Source organism: Hypomesus transpacificus, unplaced genomic scaffold, assembly GCF_021917145.1.
Source record: "Hypomesus transpacificus isolate Combined female unplaced genomic scaffold, fHypTra1 scaffold_288, whole genome shotgun sequence".
Lineage (NCBI taxonomy): Eukaryota > Metazoa > Chordata > Actinopteri > Osmeriformes > Osmeridae > Hypomesus > Hypomesus transpacificus.
Genome location: NW_025813815.1, coordinates 102526 through 122481, shown reverse-complemented (window position 1 = coordinate 122481; position 19956 = coordinate 102526). Strand labels below are relative to the sequence as shown.

The 19956-nt window shown below is 47.0% G+C and overlaps 2 protein-coding genes across 3 annotated transcripts; one reads left to right on the top strand and one right to left on the bottom strand.

The window, feature by feature from the left end:
* Positions 1 to 1709: 1709 nt before the first annotated feature.
* LOC124463494 (P2Y purinoceptor 3-like) lies at positions 1710 to 2726 on the top strand. Its single transcript, XM_047015236.1, has one exon. The coding sequence runs from the start codon at positions 1710 to 1712 to the stop codon at positions 2724 to 2726; it is 1017 nt and encodes a 338-aa protein (XP_046871192.1).
* A 1677-nt stretch (positions 2727 to 4403) lies between these two features.
* Positions 4404 to 18667, bottom strand: mfsd1 (major facilitator superfamily domain containing 1). Of its 2 annotated transcripts, XM_047015233.1 has the most exons (16): positions 18456 to 18667; positions 18232 to 18284; positions 17750 to 17862; positions 17597 to 17639; positions 15636 to 15703; positions 15407 to 15515; positions 15170 to 15272; positions 14363 to 14461; positions 14078 to 14189; positions 12133 to 12189; positions 11486 to 11642; positions 11176 to 11273; positions 9346 to 9458; positions 7333 to 7380; positions 7154 to 7220; positions 4404 to 6265 (listed from the first exon to the last, which is right to left on the bottom strand). In XM_047015233.1, the coding sequence occupies exons 1-16, from the start codon at positions 18643 to 18645 to the stop codon at positions 6262 to 6264; spliced, it is 1434 nt and encodes a 477-aa protein (XP_046871189.1). In that variant the 5' UTR covers positions 18646 to 18667; the 3' UTR covers positions 4404 to 6261. The 2 variants fall into 2 exon arrangements, with proteins under 2 accessions (XP_046871189.1, XP_046871190.1); XM_047015234.1 differs by lacking the exon at positions 12133 to 12189 and having other exon boundaries at positions 11486 to 11580.
* Positions 18668 to 19956: the final 1289 nt, after the last annotated feature.

The following is a 19956-nucleotide window of genomic DNA, read 5'->3' as shown; positions in this document are numbered from 1 at the left end:
TACCGATGATTGCCGGTTGTGAGCATGGCTGGTCGTTCCCGTGGTCAGAAAGACACGAATAAACAGCTGGAGAACGGAGCCGCCCAACAGTCGGTGAAGCCGGACTTGGGAAATGCTCTCAGCCAATGGGATCCTCGTACATGATTTATACCGTCCAGGCCGAGTGTGTGCGCGAGTGTGTGTGTGTGAGGCAGGCTACCCTCAGATCAATGTGAGGAATAATGTGACATTTGAAATCATCATGATCATTCAATAATCTCGCGAGACGGTCTATGAGGTGCATTCAGACGCTCTGAAATAACAGCGCTACAATTTTAGCTAACGTTTTTATCCAAATCGACATACAGATAGTGACACGTGTCCAAACTTTTGACTGGTACTGTATGATGTGCATATATAAAGCCCATCGCCACAGAAAAGAGGTAAAAATGTCGAAAGAACAGAAAATCAAATATCAGAAGTGCATAAATCTAACAGACTATCTTTCGGTGGCTGGAGTCAAACAAGTCTGGAATATTCAATTATAGGCTAGACCAATCTCATATGACCAATCTCAAATATTTTGTTACTGTAGGCTACTTGAGTAGATTTTCCTGGTATCAGTACTTTACTTCACAATTTTTTACTTTCACTCCTTATATTTTTTACATAAATATCTGTACTTTCTACTTTAAGCCAGAAACTTTACTTTTTATCTGCAGATAGCCTTTTTTGGTGGCATGATCAAAATTATTTCTTGTTATTGTCTTTTTGTCATTTCCTGTCCAACACGCGCAGCTTACTATGGAGCGAAGTTGAAGGTAACAAGAAACATTCGAATTTGTAATTATTTTTTTAATTTTAAGGTAAAACAAAAAGTACTCTATTTTACTCTGCTCTACTTTAATCTACTCTGTTTTAGACTTCTCTGTTCTCCCCCTCTCTACTCTCCTTTCACTGTGAGTGTGAAAAAAACTGATTCGAAAATCCATTTTCGAAAGTTTGAAAAATAAAGTTGTAGAGTTTGAAAAATAATATGTTCCCAATTTCTTTTAACAAAATGTTTCTAAAGGTTGAAAACATATTTTGGGGGAAAAGGGTTTATAAAAAAAGGTTTGCATCATTGAAGAGTATAGGCCTCTTTGATGAGGATCTATACTGTAGGTTAGTCTGCTGTACTCTGCTCTGCTTTACTCTGTTTGTGAGGTCCAGTTACCAGCATGGCACTAAAACAGGCAATGGCTAATTTTTAGGCCTATATGTCAGAGCCCACACTTCTATACTTTAACTGACTGAAAAAGTGTACTCAGCACTTCGACTTTTACCAGTCTTTTTAAACATGAGTATCTGTTCTTCGATTGGCATGAAGGACGTGATTTGCCATCTCTGCTCATGTTTAAGGTGAACATATGGCCTAATCAATTCAATAACGTCATAGCTCTGTGTAAACTGAGGCTCGTTGTTTATTCAGCCACGTCTTTGCTCGTTTATCTACGGTGGCGTTGTGTCGGTTTAGCTCTGCACACAGACTGTTCGGGAGAGATCCACAGTTTCAGATAAAAGTAGCTTAACCGACAGTCTCACTGCGCTTCTCACGCTCACGACTGGTTTTGAACCGCCTAGGCAGGCCGATCTAAAAGAGGTTACTGGTGGTTAAGTGGGGAGACAAATGGATAGCCTTTATTAACACTATCGAGGTGACCATTTATGAAATATAGCCTATTGACATTATGAATGGACAAAACTTCACCTTGTGTCCGGTATCCGAATTTTACAAACGGATACTTCTGCCCGTGACCTACAGTGTGGTGTTCATGCTTGGCCTGGTCTTGAACGGGGCTTTACTTTGGTCGGTGTGTGAACGGACGAGACGCTGGAGTCGCTCCGTTATCTATCTTACCAACCTGGCCGTGGCGGACCTACTCTACGTGCTGGCTTTGCCGCTTCTCATCATCAGCTACGCCTACAACAGCGCGTGGCCTTTCGGTGACTTCACATGCAGAGCCGTGAGGTTCTTTTTCTACGCCAATCTTCACGGCAGTATGATGTTCCTCATGTGCATCAGCGTGCACCGCTTTCTCGGAGTGTGTTACCCCATGACCGCGTTCCGGTTGAGGACTAACAACTTCGCCGTTTTAGTATCTGTTTCGGTGTGGGTCCTGGTGACGGCGGAGATAGCGCCCACTCTTGTGTACTCACACACGGGTTCAATAAACAATATGACGGTGTGCTTTGAGATGACTAGCCCCAGGAACTTCAAGCAATACTTTCCCTACGGGATCTTTTTGGCGCTGGTTGGATTCCTAATACCGTTTCTCGTCATAGTGTTCTGCTACTGCTCCGTGATGTGGGTTCTGTATGACAGGACCGGAGGAGGCAGCACACGCGTGCGAACGAAGATGCGCAGAAAGTCGTTGCGTGTGATCCTGGCGGTGTGTCTGATGTTCGTGCTCTGTTTCGTCCCGTACCACATCGCGCAGACGTCGTACATGTTCGTGCGCGTGTATATGAGCGCGGACTGCAGGGTTCTGAACGTGGCGATGATATCATACAAGGTGTGGAAGCCGCTCGTGAGCTTTAACTGCTGCGTCAACCCTCTGTTCTACTTCCTCGCGTCTAGTAGGCAACGCAGGGAGATCTGGGACCGGTTGATGCGCAAACACAGGAAGATACAACCGGCGCTGTGCCTGGTGGAAGTTGCCGGTAGACCGGATCATCATATATGTAGTCAGATGGTTGAGCGGTGAGGGAGTTGGGCTAGTAATTAGAAGGTTGCTGGATCGATTCCCTGCCGTGCCAAATGACTGTGTCCTTGGGCAAGGCACTTCACCCTACTTGCCTCGGGGGGAATATCCCTTTACTTACTGTAAGTCGCTCTGGATAAGAGCGTCTGCTAAATGACTAAATGTAAATCCTCTTTTTATGCTTAGAGTCTAGCCCAAGATCCACTGTGAGGAGCTGAAATGCATCAGCCTGGACATGACACCGTACAGTGACACTGAAACACCATTGCAATCAATAGCCTAACTTTAATAAATACTTTGTCACAGCAACAAATAGCACCCCTTGTGTAAGTAAATAACATTGTTGTGCATGTTCTGTCTCCCATGTGGTTTGTTTACCATAGAGATGAGTGCAGGGCATTAGCTGTGGGGAATGGTGGTCCATCACAGCAGAAACACAGCCAAGGCTAGGCTAGGTCAGGTTATCCCATGTGAGCTATAGACTAGGTCAGGTTATCCCAGGTGAGCTATAGACTAGGTCAGGTTATCCCATGTGAGCTATAGACTAGGTCAGGTTATCCCAGGTGAGCTATAGACTAGGTCAGGTTATCCCAGGTGAGCTATAGACTAGGTCAGGTTATCCCATGTGAGCTATAGACTAGGTCAGGTTATCCCATGTGAGCTATAGACTAGGTCAGGTTATCCCAGGTGAGCTATAGACTAGGTCAGGTTATCCCAGGTGAGCTATAGACTAGGTCAGGTTATCCCAGGTGAGCTATAGACTAGGTCAGGTTATCCCATGTGAGCTATAGACTAGGTCAGGTTATCCCATGTGAGCTAGGCTAAGTCAAGTTATCCCAGGCTCCTACTTCAGGACACTTCGGTACGCTAGCGAGGACAGGTGGGTACAACAGTGGTCTGGAAGCTGGGAGGAGGGGAAAGAGGGATGAGGAGGGGAAAGAGGGATGAGGAGGGGGGGAGGGGAAAGAGGGGGAGGGGAAAGAGGGATGAGGAGGGGAAAGAGGGATGAGGAGGGGGAAGAGAACATTAAGCACTCAGCCTGAATACTATCATCCATTAACATTAACACAATTATGAAGGAAAATCTGACAACACCAGTCTGTCTTTACCAGACACAGAACAATAACTACATTTCATGAGTACCTGGTGTGTGTGAGTGTGTGCATACCTGCTGCGTGTATATGTGTGCCAGGTGTGTGTGCGTACCTGGTGTGTGTGTGCGTACCTGGTGTGTGTGTGCGTACCTGGTGTGTGCGTACCTGGTGTCTGTGCGTACCTGGTGTCTGTGCGTACCTGGTGTCTGTGCCTACCTGGTGTCTGTGCCTACCTGGTGTCTGTGCGTACCTGGTGTATGTGCGTACCTGGTGTGTGCGTGCATGTGCGTACCTGAGCCCCCAGTCTCGACAGGTAACGGTTGCGGATGCTGAAGGCAGACATGGGCTTGAGTTTTGCCAGCTCCTCATCAGTCAGTTTCATGACTAGGCCACGCCCCCTCATCCTGCTGGAGGTTAGCACCTTCATCATCATCATCATCATCACCACAACCACCACCACAGTATGTGCTTTGACATAAGTCTGCAGAAATTGACATTTTCCCTGGTGCAGATGGGACGGAACACAGATGGGGCAGCAACACATAAGGTTAGGTTAACGATTCACATATCAGAAACCTTGGGTCTGTTTTTGAAAACATCATTTTATTTTCGTGTATATCTGTAATTTGTCAGAGAATACAGAATAATACATCAGATTATACAGTGTGGTATCTAGTATACTTGATTCTTGACGCCAGTAACGATTCGGTGTTTATCTATAATTTGACCTCCAACATGGCGGTCAACCATGTCGGTATGACAACTGGGAGGAAGATGGAGACCTGGTCATGACGACCTTTGACCTGTGGAGGTCACATGAGCTCTGTTGGAGCGCAGTCTGCCCAGCAGGCCGCCACCCACAGCAGATCTTCCAGCAGGAACAATCAAACAGCGCTAAAAGAAAAGCTAACATGGCTACAATTGTAGCAAAGCAAAGCTAAAATGAAAGTGAGGCTAACAGTTACGAAAGCTGAAATTAAAGCAAAGCTCAACAGCTGACATTACAGCCAAGTCATCAGCTAACAATGCTAACATTGAAGCTAAGCTGACCGCTAACATTAAACCAGTGCCATCTCATGCTAAACCCGTGTTGTCAAAGTGGTTGTCCACAGTTCCCTGCAGCCCAATATCCCGGAGTTAGGCTAGAGTAGAAATAAACACAGTCCTAATGGTTAAAACACCTCCCAAATCATTTAGAGCTCTGTAAACAACATTTTAAAAAGCTAATTCCTGAGATTGATCAATTGGCACCAAAAAAACATCCCTTGTAATACTTGGAAAACATTCCACACCACTGTCACCAAGGGGCCATCCTCACAAACTGTTCAATTCTACAACCCACCCCAAGACAAGGTCCAGGGTTTGATTCCCGCACGGGGCCCTGCATGGTGGTCAGGAGTGGTTTCTGTGGACAGCATGTTCTCCTCAAGCTCACAAATGTTTCCTCCACAAACAACCCAAATATAAACATGCAGACCAGATCTCTCTCATGCCCTGTTCCTGGTCAGGACCTGGGAGAGCACTGAGACTGGTCTCCTGCTGGTTGCCTTGGAGGGACTGGCTTCCAAGGCTGGTATGTACCCCTACCCCTTACCCCTCGATCAAAAAGAGTATTGGGACACCACTTACTTTCACGTGAACGCGCAAAACTAAGGGGTAGGGGTAAGACAGAGAATTGGGATTCGGCCTAAGGTCATTTAGAACACAACATTACCAAGTCGAGCGGTTCATTCTGAACGTTTCCCTGCAGCGGAGGGATGTTCACAACCCCAGGCCTGTCAGAGCCCGTCGTCACGAACGCTTGTCAAGGAGGACATAAAGAGTATGGTTTATGAGCCTCTGCATCCGGTCATGCGCAGGCATGCACACACACACACACACACACACACCGAGAACCAGAGTTTAAAGAACGAAGTAATAGGAGAAGACGATCTTAACTTCGGTAAAGATGGTGATAAAATGAACATAAATGTGGTCAGTGTGACGGTAAAACAGGAGATGAAGAGGTTGTTGTGAATTCACCTCCCCCACCAAAAGAAATAAAAGTAATTAAAAAAACGTTGAAATCATGAGGCTAATCAAAGCAGACTCCTCGATACTCATAGACAATCAAGTCCATTTCGCCTCCTCCCAGTCCATCATCAGTACCTCAGCAGAAAAACCTGCCAGAATGAAGTTGGCACGGGAAAAAAAGAGAATAAAAGTCCTGTAGTTTGTGTAGAAGGAGATGTGGGGCAGAAGTTGGGATGAGGTAAGCCAACACAGGAAACAGTCAGCCATTGGCTAGCTTCCACAGGAAACAGTCAGCCATTGGCCAGCCAAAGCGGTCAGCATCTTGTCTGTGATTGGTCAGTTAAGTGCAAGGAGGAGTGTCAGTTAAGATGATTGGCTTGGTCAGTGGTCCTGGTGGACGGGGGAAGGGCCCAAGGCATGTCTGACACCTGTCATCTGGAACACAACGACAGCACACAGCCTGGGTGTTAGAGGGTCTGTGGGAGCTGCGAGCTACGCAGAGAAGCACACACACACACACACAGTCAGGCACGCTCCAACAAACACACACACACAGTCAGTCATATCTATTCATGCCCACACAGACACGTTCACAGTCAGTCAGCATAACCCTGACATGCTCTCGCTTCCACAGCCATCTCCTCCAAGCACACACACAAGCGTGAGCCAATTAACATTGTCGACATGTGGAGGGAGGGGGGGAGGCAGGGGGGGGGGCAGGGGGGAGGGCAGGACTCTGTGGCATGCAGGAGAAGAACTACATGTATCTAATGTCAAGTCACATTAATACTACTTCAATACTCTACATTGTTTACATACTAAAGGTTCGACTGATTAGTTCCATCAATTCTCTTAAACATTCTATGAATTGCTTTCTTGTATTCTCTAGTCTACATTTTACCATTTGTGGGGAAATCAAACATTTAACTGCAAATAACGGTTATAAAATACAGTAGACAAATGTGTACATTTACATGTAGTCATTTTAGCAAACTATCCAGACCGACTTACAGTAAGTACAGGGACATTCTCCCCGAGGCAAGTAGGGTGAAGTGCCTTGCCCAAGGACACAAGGCCATTTGGCACAGCCAGGAATCGAACCAACAACCTTATGATTAATAGCCCGACAGATGTTTGTCTTTCTCTGGCTACTTCTATCAACAAGTTGATTTGCCTACTCTGTGCTCCTCTTTCGATGCAGTGCTTTTATTTAGCGAGAGAGAGAGAGAGAGAGAGAGAGAGAGAGAGAGAGAGAGAGAGAGAGAGAGAGAGAGAGAGAGAGAGAGAGAGAGAGAGGCTTGGAGAGAGGTGGTGGGGTCTTACTCTGCCTCAGGAGTAGTGTCTTTGAGGAGTTTGGCTCTGGCTGAAGCTGACAGGTTCAGATCTCCACCTGGGGGGGGGGGGGAGAGAGAGAGAGAGGACATGGTCAGGTGTATACAGGACATGGTCAGATGTATACAGGACATGGTCAGGTGTATACTACAGGGGCAATAAACTCTTACCTCGGAGATAGTCCACAAAGTACAGCATCACCGCGGCAATCAGAGCCACTGAGAGAGAGAGAGAGAGAGATACCTCAAATCTATTTCAATCAAGCAGTGCATCTCACACACACACACACACACACACACACACACACACACACACACACACACACACACACACACACACACACACTCCCAGACCCACAGCAGACCCACACACTCCCAGACCCACACACACACTCCCAGACCCACACAGACCCAGACCCACACACAGACTCACAGCAGACCCACACACACACAGTCCCAGACCCACACACAGACTCACACACACGCAGACCCACACACAGACCCACACACACCCAGACTCACACACAGACTCACAGCACACTCACACACACACAGACCCACACACACCCAGACCCACACACAGACCCACACACACACAGACCCACACACACCCAGACCCACACACAGACTCACCCAGACCCACACACACCCAGACTCACAGCAGACCCACACACACACAGACCCAGACCCACACACAGACTCACAGCAGACCCACACACACACAGACCCACACACACCCAGACCCACACACACACAGACCCACACACAGACTCACACACACACAGACCCACACACAGACTCACACACAGACCCACACACAGACTCACACACACACAGACCCACACACACCCAGACCCACACACACCCAGACCCACACACACCCAGACCCACACACACCTAGACTCACACACAGACTCACAGCACACTCACACACACACAGACCCACACACACCCAGACCCACACACAGACCCACACACACACAGACCCACACACACCCAGACCCACACACACTCACCCAGACCCACACTCACCCAGACCCACACACAGACTCACACAGACCCACACACACCCAGACCCACACAGACTCACAGCAGACCCACACACACCCAGACCCACACACAGACTCACACAGACCCACACACACCCAGACCCACACACACACAGACCCACACACAGACTCACAGCAGACCCACACACACACAGACCCACACACAGACCCACAAACACAGACTCACAGCAGACCCACACACACACAGACCCACACACACCCAGACCCACACACAGACCCACACAGACCCAGACTCACACACAGACCCACACACACCCAGACCCACACACAGACTCACAGCAGACCCAGACCCACACACAGACCCACACACACCCAGACCCACACCCAGACCCACAGCAGACCCAGACTCACACACAGACTCACAGCAGACCCACACACAGACCCAGACCCACACACACCCAGACCCACACACACCCAGACCCACACACACACAGACCCACACACACACAGACCCACACACACACAGACTCACAGCAGACCCACACACAGACTCACAGCAGACCCACACCCAGACTCACAGCAGACCCAGACCCACACACAGACTCACACAGACTCACACCCAGACTCACACAGACTCACACCCAGACTCACACCCAGACTCACACAGACTCACACCCAGACTCACACCCAGACTCACAGCAGACCCACACACAGACTCACAGCAGACTCACAGCAGACCCACACACAGACTCACAGCAGACTCACACACAGACTCACACAGACTCACACCCAGACTCACACACAGACTCACACACAGACTCACACACAGACTCACAGCAGACCCACACACAGACTCACAGCAGACTCACAGCAGACTCACAACAGACCCACACACAGACTCACAGCAGACCCAGACCCACACCCAGACTCACAGCAGACTCACAGCAGACCCACACACAGACTCACAGCAGACCCAGACCCACACCCAGACTCACAGCAGACTCACACACACAGACTCACAGCAGACTCACAGCAGACCCACACCCAGACTCACAGCAGACTCACACCCAGACCCACACACAGACTCACAGCAGACTCACAGCAGACCCACACCCAGACTCACAGCAGACACAGACTCACAGCAGACCCAGACTCACAGCAGACCCAGACTCACAGCAGACGCAGGCGCTGAAGAAGACCTCCAGGAAGAGGTATCCTCTGCTGTCCAGGATGGAACCTGCTGCCATGGAGATGAGGGCCAGCCCCAGGTTCTGGATGGACTGCATGCTGGGAGGAGAGAGCACCTTCATCATCATCATCATCATCATCGTCATCACCACCACCAACTTCATCATCATCATCATCATCACCACCACCTTCATCTTCTTCATCATCATCATCATCATCATCATCATCACCACCACCTTCATCATCATCATCATCATCATCACTACCACCTTCACCCTCATCATCCTCATCTCCCTCATCACCACCACCTTCATCATCATCCTCATCATCATCATCACCACCTTCACCCTCATCATCATCATCACCACCACCTTCATCATCATCCTCATCATCATCATCACCATCACCACCTTCACCCTCATCATCATCCTCATCATCATCATCATCACCACCACCTTCATCATCATCCTCATCATCACCATCACCACCTTCACCCTCATCATCCTCATCACCCTCATCATCCTCCTCATCATCATCATCATCATCACCACCACCTTCATCATCATCATCATCATCATCACTACCACCTTCATCATCATCATCCTCATCATCATCATCACCACCACCTTCATCATCATCACCCTCATCATCATCATCATCACCACCACCACCTTCATCCTCATCACCCTCATCATCACTACCACCTTCATCATCATCACCCTCATCATCCTCATCATCATCACCTTCATCATCATCATCATCATCACCACCACCTTCATCATCATCACCCTCATCATCCTCATCACCCTCATCATCCTCATCATCATCACCCTCATCATCATCATCACCACCACCACCACCTTCATCCTCATCACCCTCATCATCCTCATCACCCTCATCATCCTCATCATCATCACCCTCATCATCATCATCACCACCACCACCTTCATCATCATCACCCTCATCATCATCACCCTCATCCTCACCACCACCACCACCTTCATCCTCATCACCCTCATCCTCCTCATCATCATCACCACCACCACCTTCATCCTCATCACCCTCATCCTCCTCATCATCATCACCATCACCACCTTCACCCTCATCATCCTCCTCATCATCATCACCACCACCACCTTCATCCTCATCACCCTCATCCTCCTCATCATCATCACCACCACCACCACCTTCATCCTCATCACCCTCATCCTCCTCATCATCATCACCATCACCACCTTCACCCTCATCATCTTCCTCATCATCATCACCACCACCACCACCACCTTCATCCTCATCACCCTCATCCTCCTCATCATCATCACCACCACCACCACCATCATCCTCATCACCCTCATCCTCCTCATCATCATCACCATCACCCTCATCATCCTCCTCATCATCATCACCACCACCACCTTCATCCTCATCACCCTCATCCTCCTCATCATCATCACCACCACCACCACCTTCATCCTCATCACCCTCATCCTCCTCATCATCATCACCATCACCACCTTCACCCTCATCATCCTCCTCATCATCATCACCACCACCACCTTCATCCTCATCACCCTCATCCTCCTCATCATCATCACCACCACCACCACCTTCATCCTCATCACCCTCATCCTCCTCATCATCATCACCACCTTCACTCTCATCATCCTCCTCATCATCATCACCACCACCACCTTCATCCTCATCACCCTCATCCTCCTCATCATCATCACCATCACCACCTTCACCCTTATCATCCTCATCATCATCACCACCACCTTCATCCTCATCACCCTCATCCTCCTCTTCATCATCTTACAAGCCGTATGCGGTCCCCAGCTGGTGTTCTGGCACCACGAAGGCCACCATGGGCCACAGAGCACAGGCCAGGAGGGAGTATGACAAGCCTAGGAGAGACTGGAGCGCACACACGCACACACACACACACACACACACACACACACACACACACACACACACACACACACACACACACACACACACACACAGGGTCACTACATCTCTCACACACCCACAATTATATATCCAGTATCAATCTCATTATTATTATTAATATTTTCATATTGTAACAACTCCTAATCTGGCAGTAGAGGGGTGGTGGGGGTCACCATGGCGATCCAGGGGTTCCAGAAGGTGAAGGCCAGCATCATGTGAGCGAGCAGAGTGCACACAACTGCACAGAGAACCCACAGCACGTTCCTGCCTGTGCGGTCCACCAGGAAGCCCAGCAGTGGGGAAGCGGGGGCAGAGATGATGTACACAACACTGGGGGATACAGCAGATAGAGGAACCTTTCCATATACCGTATTTCTTAGATTAAACGCCGCCCCTCGATTAAACACAAAATCGGAAACGGTTATTTAATTAATTAAATTAAAACACAGTATTTATTACACAAGTAAATCACAAGTGTACAATATAGCTAGGTAGCAAGTTCCCGTGCTATCGATCTGTTGCTGCTGGTGAGTGCTTTCTGCACAGCTTTCTGTTTGAAAGCTAAAGTGTAAGAACGTTTTGGCATGCTGCTTCAGATCTCTACACAATGTAGACACACGCGGCTTACATTCTACACCAGGCTTTGTGTTTGACCTCCTTGTATTCTTTGTTTATGGCCGCACTGCAGCTACAACTCACTAAATCTCTCTTACTAATTAAAAGCCGCCCTTGAATAAACGCTGGCCTCGAATAAACGCCGCACCAAAAATGACCATTGTGTAATAAACGCTGCCCCACACCACAGAGTGTGTGTTCTTACCTGTTTATAGCTCTGGCTTGTGCGGGAGAGAAGTTAAACTTCTCAATGAAAAACACCCTGCAAGACAAAGGTGCTCAGCTGGTTATGGTCACACACACACACTCCACTGCACTGATCCACCGTAGACACACACACACACACCCCACTACACTGACTACACACACACACACAAACCAGTGTGACCGGGGAATGCGGTATCCAACAGTCTAGCTGTATCTAGGTGACATCAGTATTTAGTTCAGAATCAGATAATCATTCTTTCCCTCAGACAGATTATCTCTGGACTAGCGAGAGTGGTTGCTAGGAGAGTGGTTGCTAGGTTATCGCTCAGCAACAACAGGATTCAGACTAAATACTACATACCTCAAATATCCAGTATTTTATCCTGTATAGTATATATATTCAGGGCCGTACGCAGGGCCCAAAAAATACTGAGGTCATGAGTCAGAACTTCTAGGCGGGTTCGGGGGCATGCTCCCCCGGAATTTTTTTAAATTACATTATTTAAATATGGCCATTTTCTCTTATTGAGTCTTAAGGAGCAAAAACATCATCATTATGACTTTTGAATATGGGGCGGTGTGGAGCTTTTGAAATTTTGAGGTAAACATGGGGCATTCTGAGGCTTTTTGAAGGACCTTTATGGGACTCATGAAGTAAGGGCAAGTTACCACCATTATTATTATATGGCAACGACGGTACGAGCGTTCTGATTGGATAATGAGTAGTCACCCCAGCCGCGTATTGCCCTCCTCGCCGGTCAATACGGATCCGTATTGCCCTCTGACGTCAGCTTCAAAATGAGCGATATGGACAAGTCAGCTGCTGAGTTTTACTATCCAGATGATGCTGAAAAGCTTTGTCATCGAAAGTGAGGATGAAGACCAGACTCTTTGAATCACTTGTGTCGTTATTTTGTGATGAAATTAAAGCCATTTTAGCAGAACCATGTTGTCAGCTTTCTATAAAAAGTAATGAGTTGCTTGGCAACACATGAAACACACCGTGAGAAGACTTGAGAGCTAGCTACAATTAGCCTAAAGGTACCATTTATTTTCGTTTACAAAATGAAAAGAATCTAAAATTGCCATATAATAAACTACTTACTAACCTCGACCGTTCGGTCATGCCGGGAAATATCAAACTGAGGCTGGAACGTATCGACCGAGCCATAGCGAGTCAGTTTGATATTTCCCAATTGCCACTGAATTTCATTTTCAATCAATCACATCAATGACATATCAATCGCAAAATGAATGTTGATTCAACCGGTGGAAATTGATTGACAACCGGTACTGACGGAGTTAACCAAACTTTGATTTGATGTTTCCTTATCCGAGTGCTGCAATACAAATATTTCCACATGAAAATGAATCTTTCTTCTCACAGTCATCTGCCACTTAAACTTCTCTTAACCTACATGTTTAGTTTGCTGCGCTCCTCTTCCAGTGACTGTAACTAACATAGGCTATTCACTAACAGTAGCGGTATGTCTATGGCAGAGCCATAGAAAAAGATTCTGCAAATTCTTTTTCTATGGCTCTGGTCTATGGCGGTAACATCAGCGTCCGACTTGTGTTTGGTGGTTACCATAACGACAGTACGTTTTGTTGATGACGCGCAGCACGTATGTCCAAACTCTTGAGCTACTCGGCTCTTCAAGTATAAAATCACGTTACGGTTTGTGGGAGACCAAGATCATCGTCCTGCAGTCAGTTTCACGTGTACTTTATTTTGAGTTTATATACCACGATTTAAGCACAAAAAAAACTGAAATACGAAAAAAAATACCGAGGACACGACCTCGGTGTCCTCAATGGTAGTTACGGCCCTGTATATATTCTATTTTCTTTCCCCAGACATATGTATGTATGTATGTGTGAGTGTGAGTGTGTGTGAGTGCGAGTGCGATTGCGTGTGTGTGAGTGAGAGTGTGAGTACTCACTGTCCCAGGCCGATGAAGGGGAAGATGGCTACGTAATAGCCCACACAGATGAGGAAGATGAGCCAGAGAGGGAAGGGGAAGTCTTTTACATCAGTCAGCTTGATCACTTCCCCTGGAGACACACACACACACACACACACACACACACACACACACACACACACACACACAATATCATCACCAAACGTTGGAAGCAACACTGTAGAACCTCCCTCTCTCCCTCCCTCCCTCCCTCCCTCCCTCCCTCCCTCCCTCCCTCCCTCCCTCCCTCCCTCCCTCCCTCACCGGTGTTGCTCTGCTCCTTGTTGAGGATCCTCTCTGCTCTCCTGTCCAGGACAGCCAACACCAGAGCACACACCAGGGAGAACACACAGGTCAACGCACCTAGAGAGAGAGAGAGAGAGAGAGAGAGAGAGAGAGAGAGAGAGAGAGAGAGAGACAGAGAGAGAGACAGACAGACAGACAGAGACAGAGAGAGAGACAGAGAGAGACAGAGACAGACAGAGACAGAGAGAGAGAGACAGACAGACAGACAGAGAGAGACAGAGAGAGAGAGAGAGACAGAGAGAGAGAGAGAGACAGAGAGAGAGATGGAGAGACAGAGAGAGATAAAGATAAAAAGAAACAAAGATAAGGAGAGCGAGGCAGAGCGAGGCAGAGAGAGAGGTGTCAGATGTGTGTGTGTGTGTGTGACGACCCTGGCAGAATCCTGCCTCTCAGAGGTAGTTAGTACGATCAGAAACAACCAATGGGAGAGGAGGGTCAAGTGTGTGTGTGTGCGTGTAAGAGAAAACAGGGAAGTGATACATGAACTCCAGAGAAGCCGAATGGCTCGTTCAGCCATGGCAGGGCTGGGCCCAGCACAGGGAGACAAGCAGGATCATGTTACCTCCTCCAGATACCACACACTTTACTACACACACACACACACACACACACACACACGCTGACAGGAAGAGCAGAAAGACAGGAAGAGCAGACAGGCAAACAGGCAGACATACAGGCAGACAGACAGGCAGACAAACAAACAGACGGACAGGCAGACAGACAGACAGACAGACAGACAGGCAGACAGACAGACAGGCAGCTCACCAATCATGAGGGAGACTCCCAGTGTGGTGTATCCTGCTGACCCCACCAGGTCTCCTACTCTGTTGTACACCCAGCCCATGATGTTCATGTTGACTGTGCTCCCCTGTGCACACACACAAATACACACACACACAAATACACACACACAGGAATTGAACAAATATCCAACACACACAACTACAGCTTGTAGGGGTGGCTGGTCTTGATGTGTGTATGTGTGTGTGTGTGTGGGTTTACCAGTCTGGCCATGCTAAGCTGGAGACCAAACACCAGGTTGAGCTCCTTCCCTTTGAACCAGTTCACAGCATAGGTGTTCTGGGCCACAGCCAGGGACTCCCCTCCGATCCTGCCCAGAGAAAGAGCACCATTAGGGGGGAGACGAGCCAGGATGGTGGGTTGGATGGAGGAGTCTGGAGGCCATGTGTCCATCAAATGTCCCCGGTGTTAGACAGATATCTGATCTCACCCAAACACGAACCGGCCGGCCTCCATCAACCAGAACCTATTCAGCAGAGCACCGGACGCAAAGATCACCTGGGAGAGCAGACCAACGCACACAGTTCTACACATTCAGAACCTGGTGAAATAATAATACTATTGTATATGTTTAGAAGAACCGGACATGCAGAATTATTAAAACATTTAAACGTAGCATCGCCTATGTTTTTGCCCTGCTCACTATTAAGTTGACTACTGTTACTAGTTTGAATATCCAAATATACTCTGCCTATCCCCATCCAAATATACTCTGCCTATCCCCATCCAAATATACTGTGCCTATCCCCATCCAAATATACTCTGCCTATCCCCATCCAAATATACTGTGCCTATCCCCATCCAAATATACTCTGCCCCCATCCAAATATCCCCATCCAAATATACTCTGCCTATCCCCATCCAAATATACTCTGCCTATCCCCATCCAAATATACTCTGCCTATCCCCATCCAAATATACTGTGCCTATCCCCATCCAAATATACTCTGCCTATCCCCATCCAAATATACTCTGCCTATCCCCATCCAAATATACTCTGCCTATCCCCATCCAAATATACTGTGCCTATCCCCATCCAAATATACTCTGCCTATCCCCATCCAAATATACTGTGCCTATCCCCATCCAAATATACTCTGCCTATCCCCATCCAAATATACTCTGCCTATCCCCATCCAAATATACTCTGCCTATCCCCATCCAAATATACTGTGCCTATCCCCATCCAAATATACTCTGCCTATCCCCATCCAAATACACTCTGCCTATCCCCATCCAAATATACTCTGCCTATCCCCATCCAAATATACTGTGCCTATCCCCATCCAAATATACTGTGCCTATCCCCATCCAAATATACTGTGCCTATCCCCATCCAAATATACTCTGCCTATCCCCATCCAAATATACACTGCCTATCCCCATCCAAATATACTGTGCCTATCCCCATCCAAATATACTCTGCCTATCCCCATCCAAATATACTGTGCCTATCCCCATCCAAATATACTGTGCCGATCCCCATCCAAATATACTCTGCCTATCCCCATCCAAATATACTCTGCCTATCCCCATCCAAATATACTCTGCCTATCCCCATCCAAATATACTCTGCCTATCCCCATCCAAATATACTGTGCCTATCCCCATCCAAATATACTCTGCCTATCCCCATCCAAATATACTCTGCCTATCCCCATCCAAATATACTCTGCCTATCCCCATCCAAATATACTCTGCCTATCCCCATCCAAATATACTGTGCCTATCCCCATCCAAATATACTCTGCCTATCCCCATCCAAATATACTGTGCCTATCCCCATCCAAATATACTGTGCCTATCCCCATCCAAATATACTCTGCCTATCCCCATCCAAATATACTCTGCCTATCCCCATCCAAATATACTGTGCCTATCCCCATCCAAATATACGGTGCCTATCCCCATCCAAATATACTCTGCCTATCCCCATCCAAATATACTCTGCCTATCCCCATCCAAATATACTGTGCCTATCCCCATCCAAATATACTCTGCCTATCCCCATCCAAATGGCTGATAAGTCCCCACCAACAGTTAGCAGCAGTGCAGGTGTAGCGATAGGAGAATATTCTGTGAAAAATGTGATTTGTCCATACCAATGTTCAAACCAAACCTCCAGTTACTGTAGAAAGCTCCTGCTGCCCAAACTGTACTGCTCTCCAGGCATTTACCAAACAGACATATTGTCCACCTTTTGTAGTATTCTTTATTAGAATTTGTTTGCATCTTATTGTCAACTTTTTTATTTTCTCTTTATGCCTTTTACTTAAAGTATTTGTTTTATCTTCCATTATATTACTTACTATATTTATTGTTATGCACAAATCTATCAAAGCAAATTCCTCGTATGTGAAAACGAACTTGGCAAAAACAGATTCTGCTCACCTGTCCAACAAAGACAAACAGCGCGAAGATGATGGTTCCCAACCTGCAACACAAGTAAAACATATTCATATATTAAGAGGGTTTAAGTTAGAAACAGCTGTACATTAGAGGCTAGTGGATGTGTAGGTAGGCTATGTTCATGGAGATGCCAACCTGATGCCAAACACCCTGTCCAGCATGAACCCTCCCAGGAAACAGAGAATGACGTTTGGCCATGAATACCAGGAATACAGCTGCATGAACTGAACTGTGTTCAAGTTCATGTCCTACACCAGGAATGCAGTAGGAGACAGTAGTAGAGTTAAACGTTGTTGACCATGCAGATGGACATTCTTCTTTAGCGTCACTTATACATTTACTAAAACCACAGGGTATTAATACGTTCACAACCATGAGTGACAACCACTTCCCTGTTCCCACTGAACTGAGGGAATCACACCGGAGAGCGAACTGACGCTTGAAATTACAGTCGCGCCCAAGTGTTTGACATCTCGAGCTCGCACACAATCAAATGTTAAAATAACCGGCAATGAAATCGCAGGTTTCAGGATACAGTCTTACTGTATCCGAACTGTCCTGTCAGTAACACTGGTCCGGTCACAATATAGGTTGTTTTCATATCACACAACATTTACCTGAACAACTTGTTTTTGCAGCGCTGCGGGATTATCATAACAGAAGTAGCTTCCTGAAACAAAAAAAGTGACCAGTCAGCACCAAAACGATCATGCTGTGTACTATCAAAATAGTTATAGCCTACAATGAAGTAACCGTTGGCAGACAGAGTTGAATCATGTCATTACTTTATTTGGTGTGAAGATTAATAAACTTTTGAGTTAAAACGCCCGGTTCATCTTACCGAATCCCAGAAAGCACATAAAACTAAGGACGATAATTCGGTGTGGCAACCGACTCGGATCGGTTATAGCGGACATTGTTCTCCTCGGTCCCGGTCCATCCGTGGTGTCTGAAAACGAAACGTTATCACCTTCATCATCGCTACCCAACAGGTTTCTCCGTTCCTCCACTTCCGCCATCTTTGTACGCATTGAGTGAGAGTTGAGGAGGGTAAATAGAGAGGACTGTCACATGACCGCTCTGCTTCACGTGACTTGTACGATGAAGCTCCGACTAGCGAGCGAGAGAGAGAGAGAGAGAGAGAGAGAGAGAGAGAGAGAGACAGAGACAGAGAGAGAGAGGGAGAGAGAGAGAGAGAGAGAGAGAGAGAGAGAGAGAGAGAGAGAGAGGATTTAATTTAATTTATTTATTTTAGGAACTTTCTCACTTAAGCGTGTGCAATACTAAATAGCTCAGATGTCATTGTGTCACCTTGTCGCTACAGGAGACGACTTGTGTCACAACACAACGTCTAACTGTGAACATGCTTGCAGGTGAGAGGTCACTCGAGTATCGTCTGTATGGCTGTGGTCTGCACCTCCCAGACAAATCACTGGTGCAGTAAAGACCTTTCCTGATTAAAAAATACAATTTACATTGCCACCGGCCCTCCCCCTTCTTCTTCATTTAATTTTCTGTCAGTATTCTTAGAATTTTTTGTACTTAGGCTAGTACCCACTCTGTTTTCGCCAGGTTACAGTGTCTACTTCAGTTCATGGAACTCATGAATGTCATTTGAAATTTCCCATAATTCACTCTTACGGTTTCTGTCGGGGAATTCAATCAGAGGGGGATGTCCCCTCCACCCCCAGCTCCATTCGCTTGTCCAACAGTATTAGCTCATTAATTTTCTGCCCAAATATCAGCCGGGTGTGTTGGCGTGGATGGAACGAGATCATATTTCAGTATTAGATTAATCAGCGCCGCGTGCAGACGCCTCGGTAAATCAGGTCCAAGGCCTCCTAAATCCCTCCGCCAGATTAGTAACTGTCACCAGATTTGACTGCAAGGTGTTGTCGGAAAAGGCAATTTATTCCCGCCGGGAATCATCACAATTTCTTCCCTCGTACACTTTACCTCCTCTCATCTAATTTCGTCCAAATTGAGAACCAATCTGACACCATCGCAGTGTGTTTATTATTATTATGAACTAGAGTTTCTGCGGACATCGTCAGGTGTGCTTGCTTCCCATGATATTGTATGTGGTATGTTTCACAGTTAGTATGGGTTCAATATGGAAATATAAGAAATTCATATTGACCAGTACCGTCTGATTTCCTTTAGGCTTTATTGAAGATAGTAGTAGGCCTATTAGTGTACTTGTCTGCACTGTTGGGGAAAACTGAAAATCAAGCATTTCAGTGCAAATATCTTTTGTGCGCATTTCACAATAATAAAGTTATCCATTACAGTAAGTATTGTTCAGCACTGTAGCGTTTACTGCCCCCAGCTGTTACCTCCGA

Bases quoted from the DNA above. Each gene is read 5' to 3' on its own strand.
- LOC124463494 (XM_047015236.1), top strand. From the start codon at position 1,710: ATGAATGGACAAAACTTCACCTTGTGTCCGGTATCCGAATTTTACAAA.
- mfsd1 (XM_047015233.1), bottom strand. From the start codon at position 18,645: ATGCGTACAAAGATGGCGGAAGTGGAGGAACGGAGAAACCTGTTGGGT. The intron at 18,285-18,455 runs GTAAGATGAACC...TTTTTGTTTCAG, and splicing joins TATGTGCTTTCTGGGATTCG to GAAGCTACTTCTGTTATGAT. The intron at 7,221-7,332 runs GTAAGAGTTTAT...CCCCCCCCCCAG, and splicing joins CTTTGTGGACTATCTCCGAG to GTGGAGATCTGAACCTGTCA.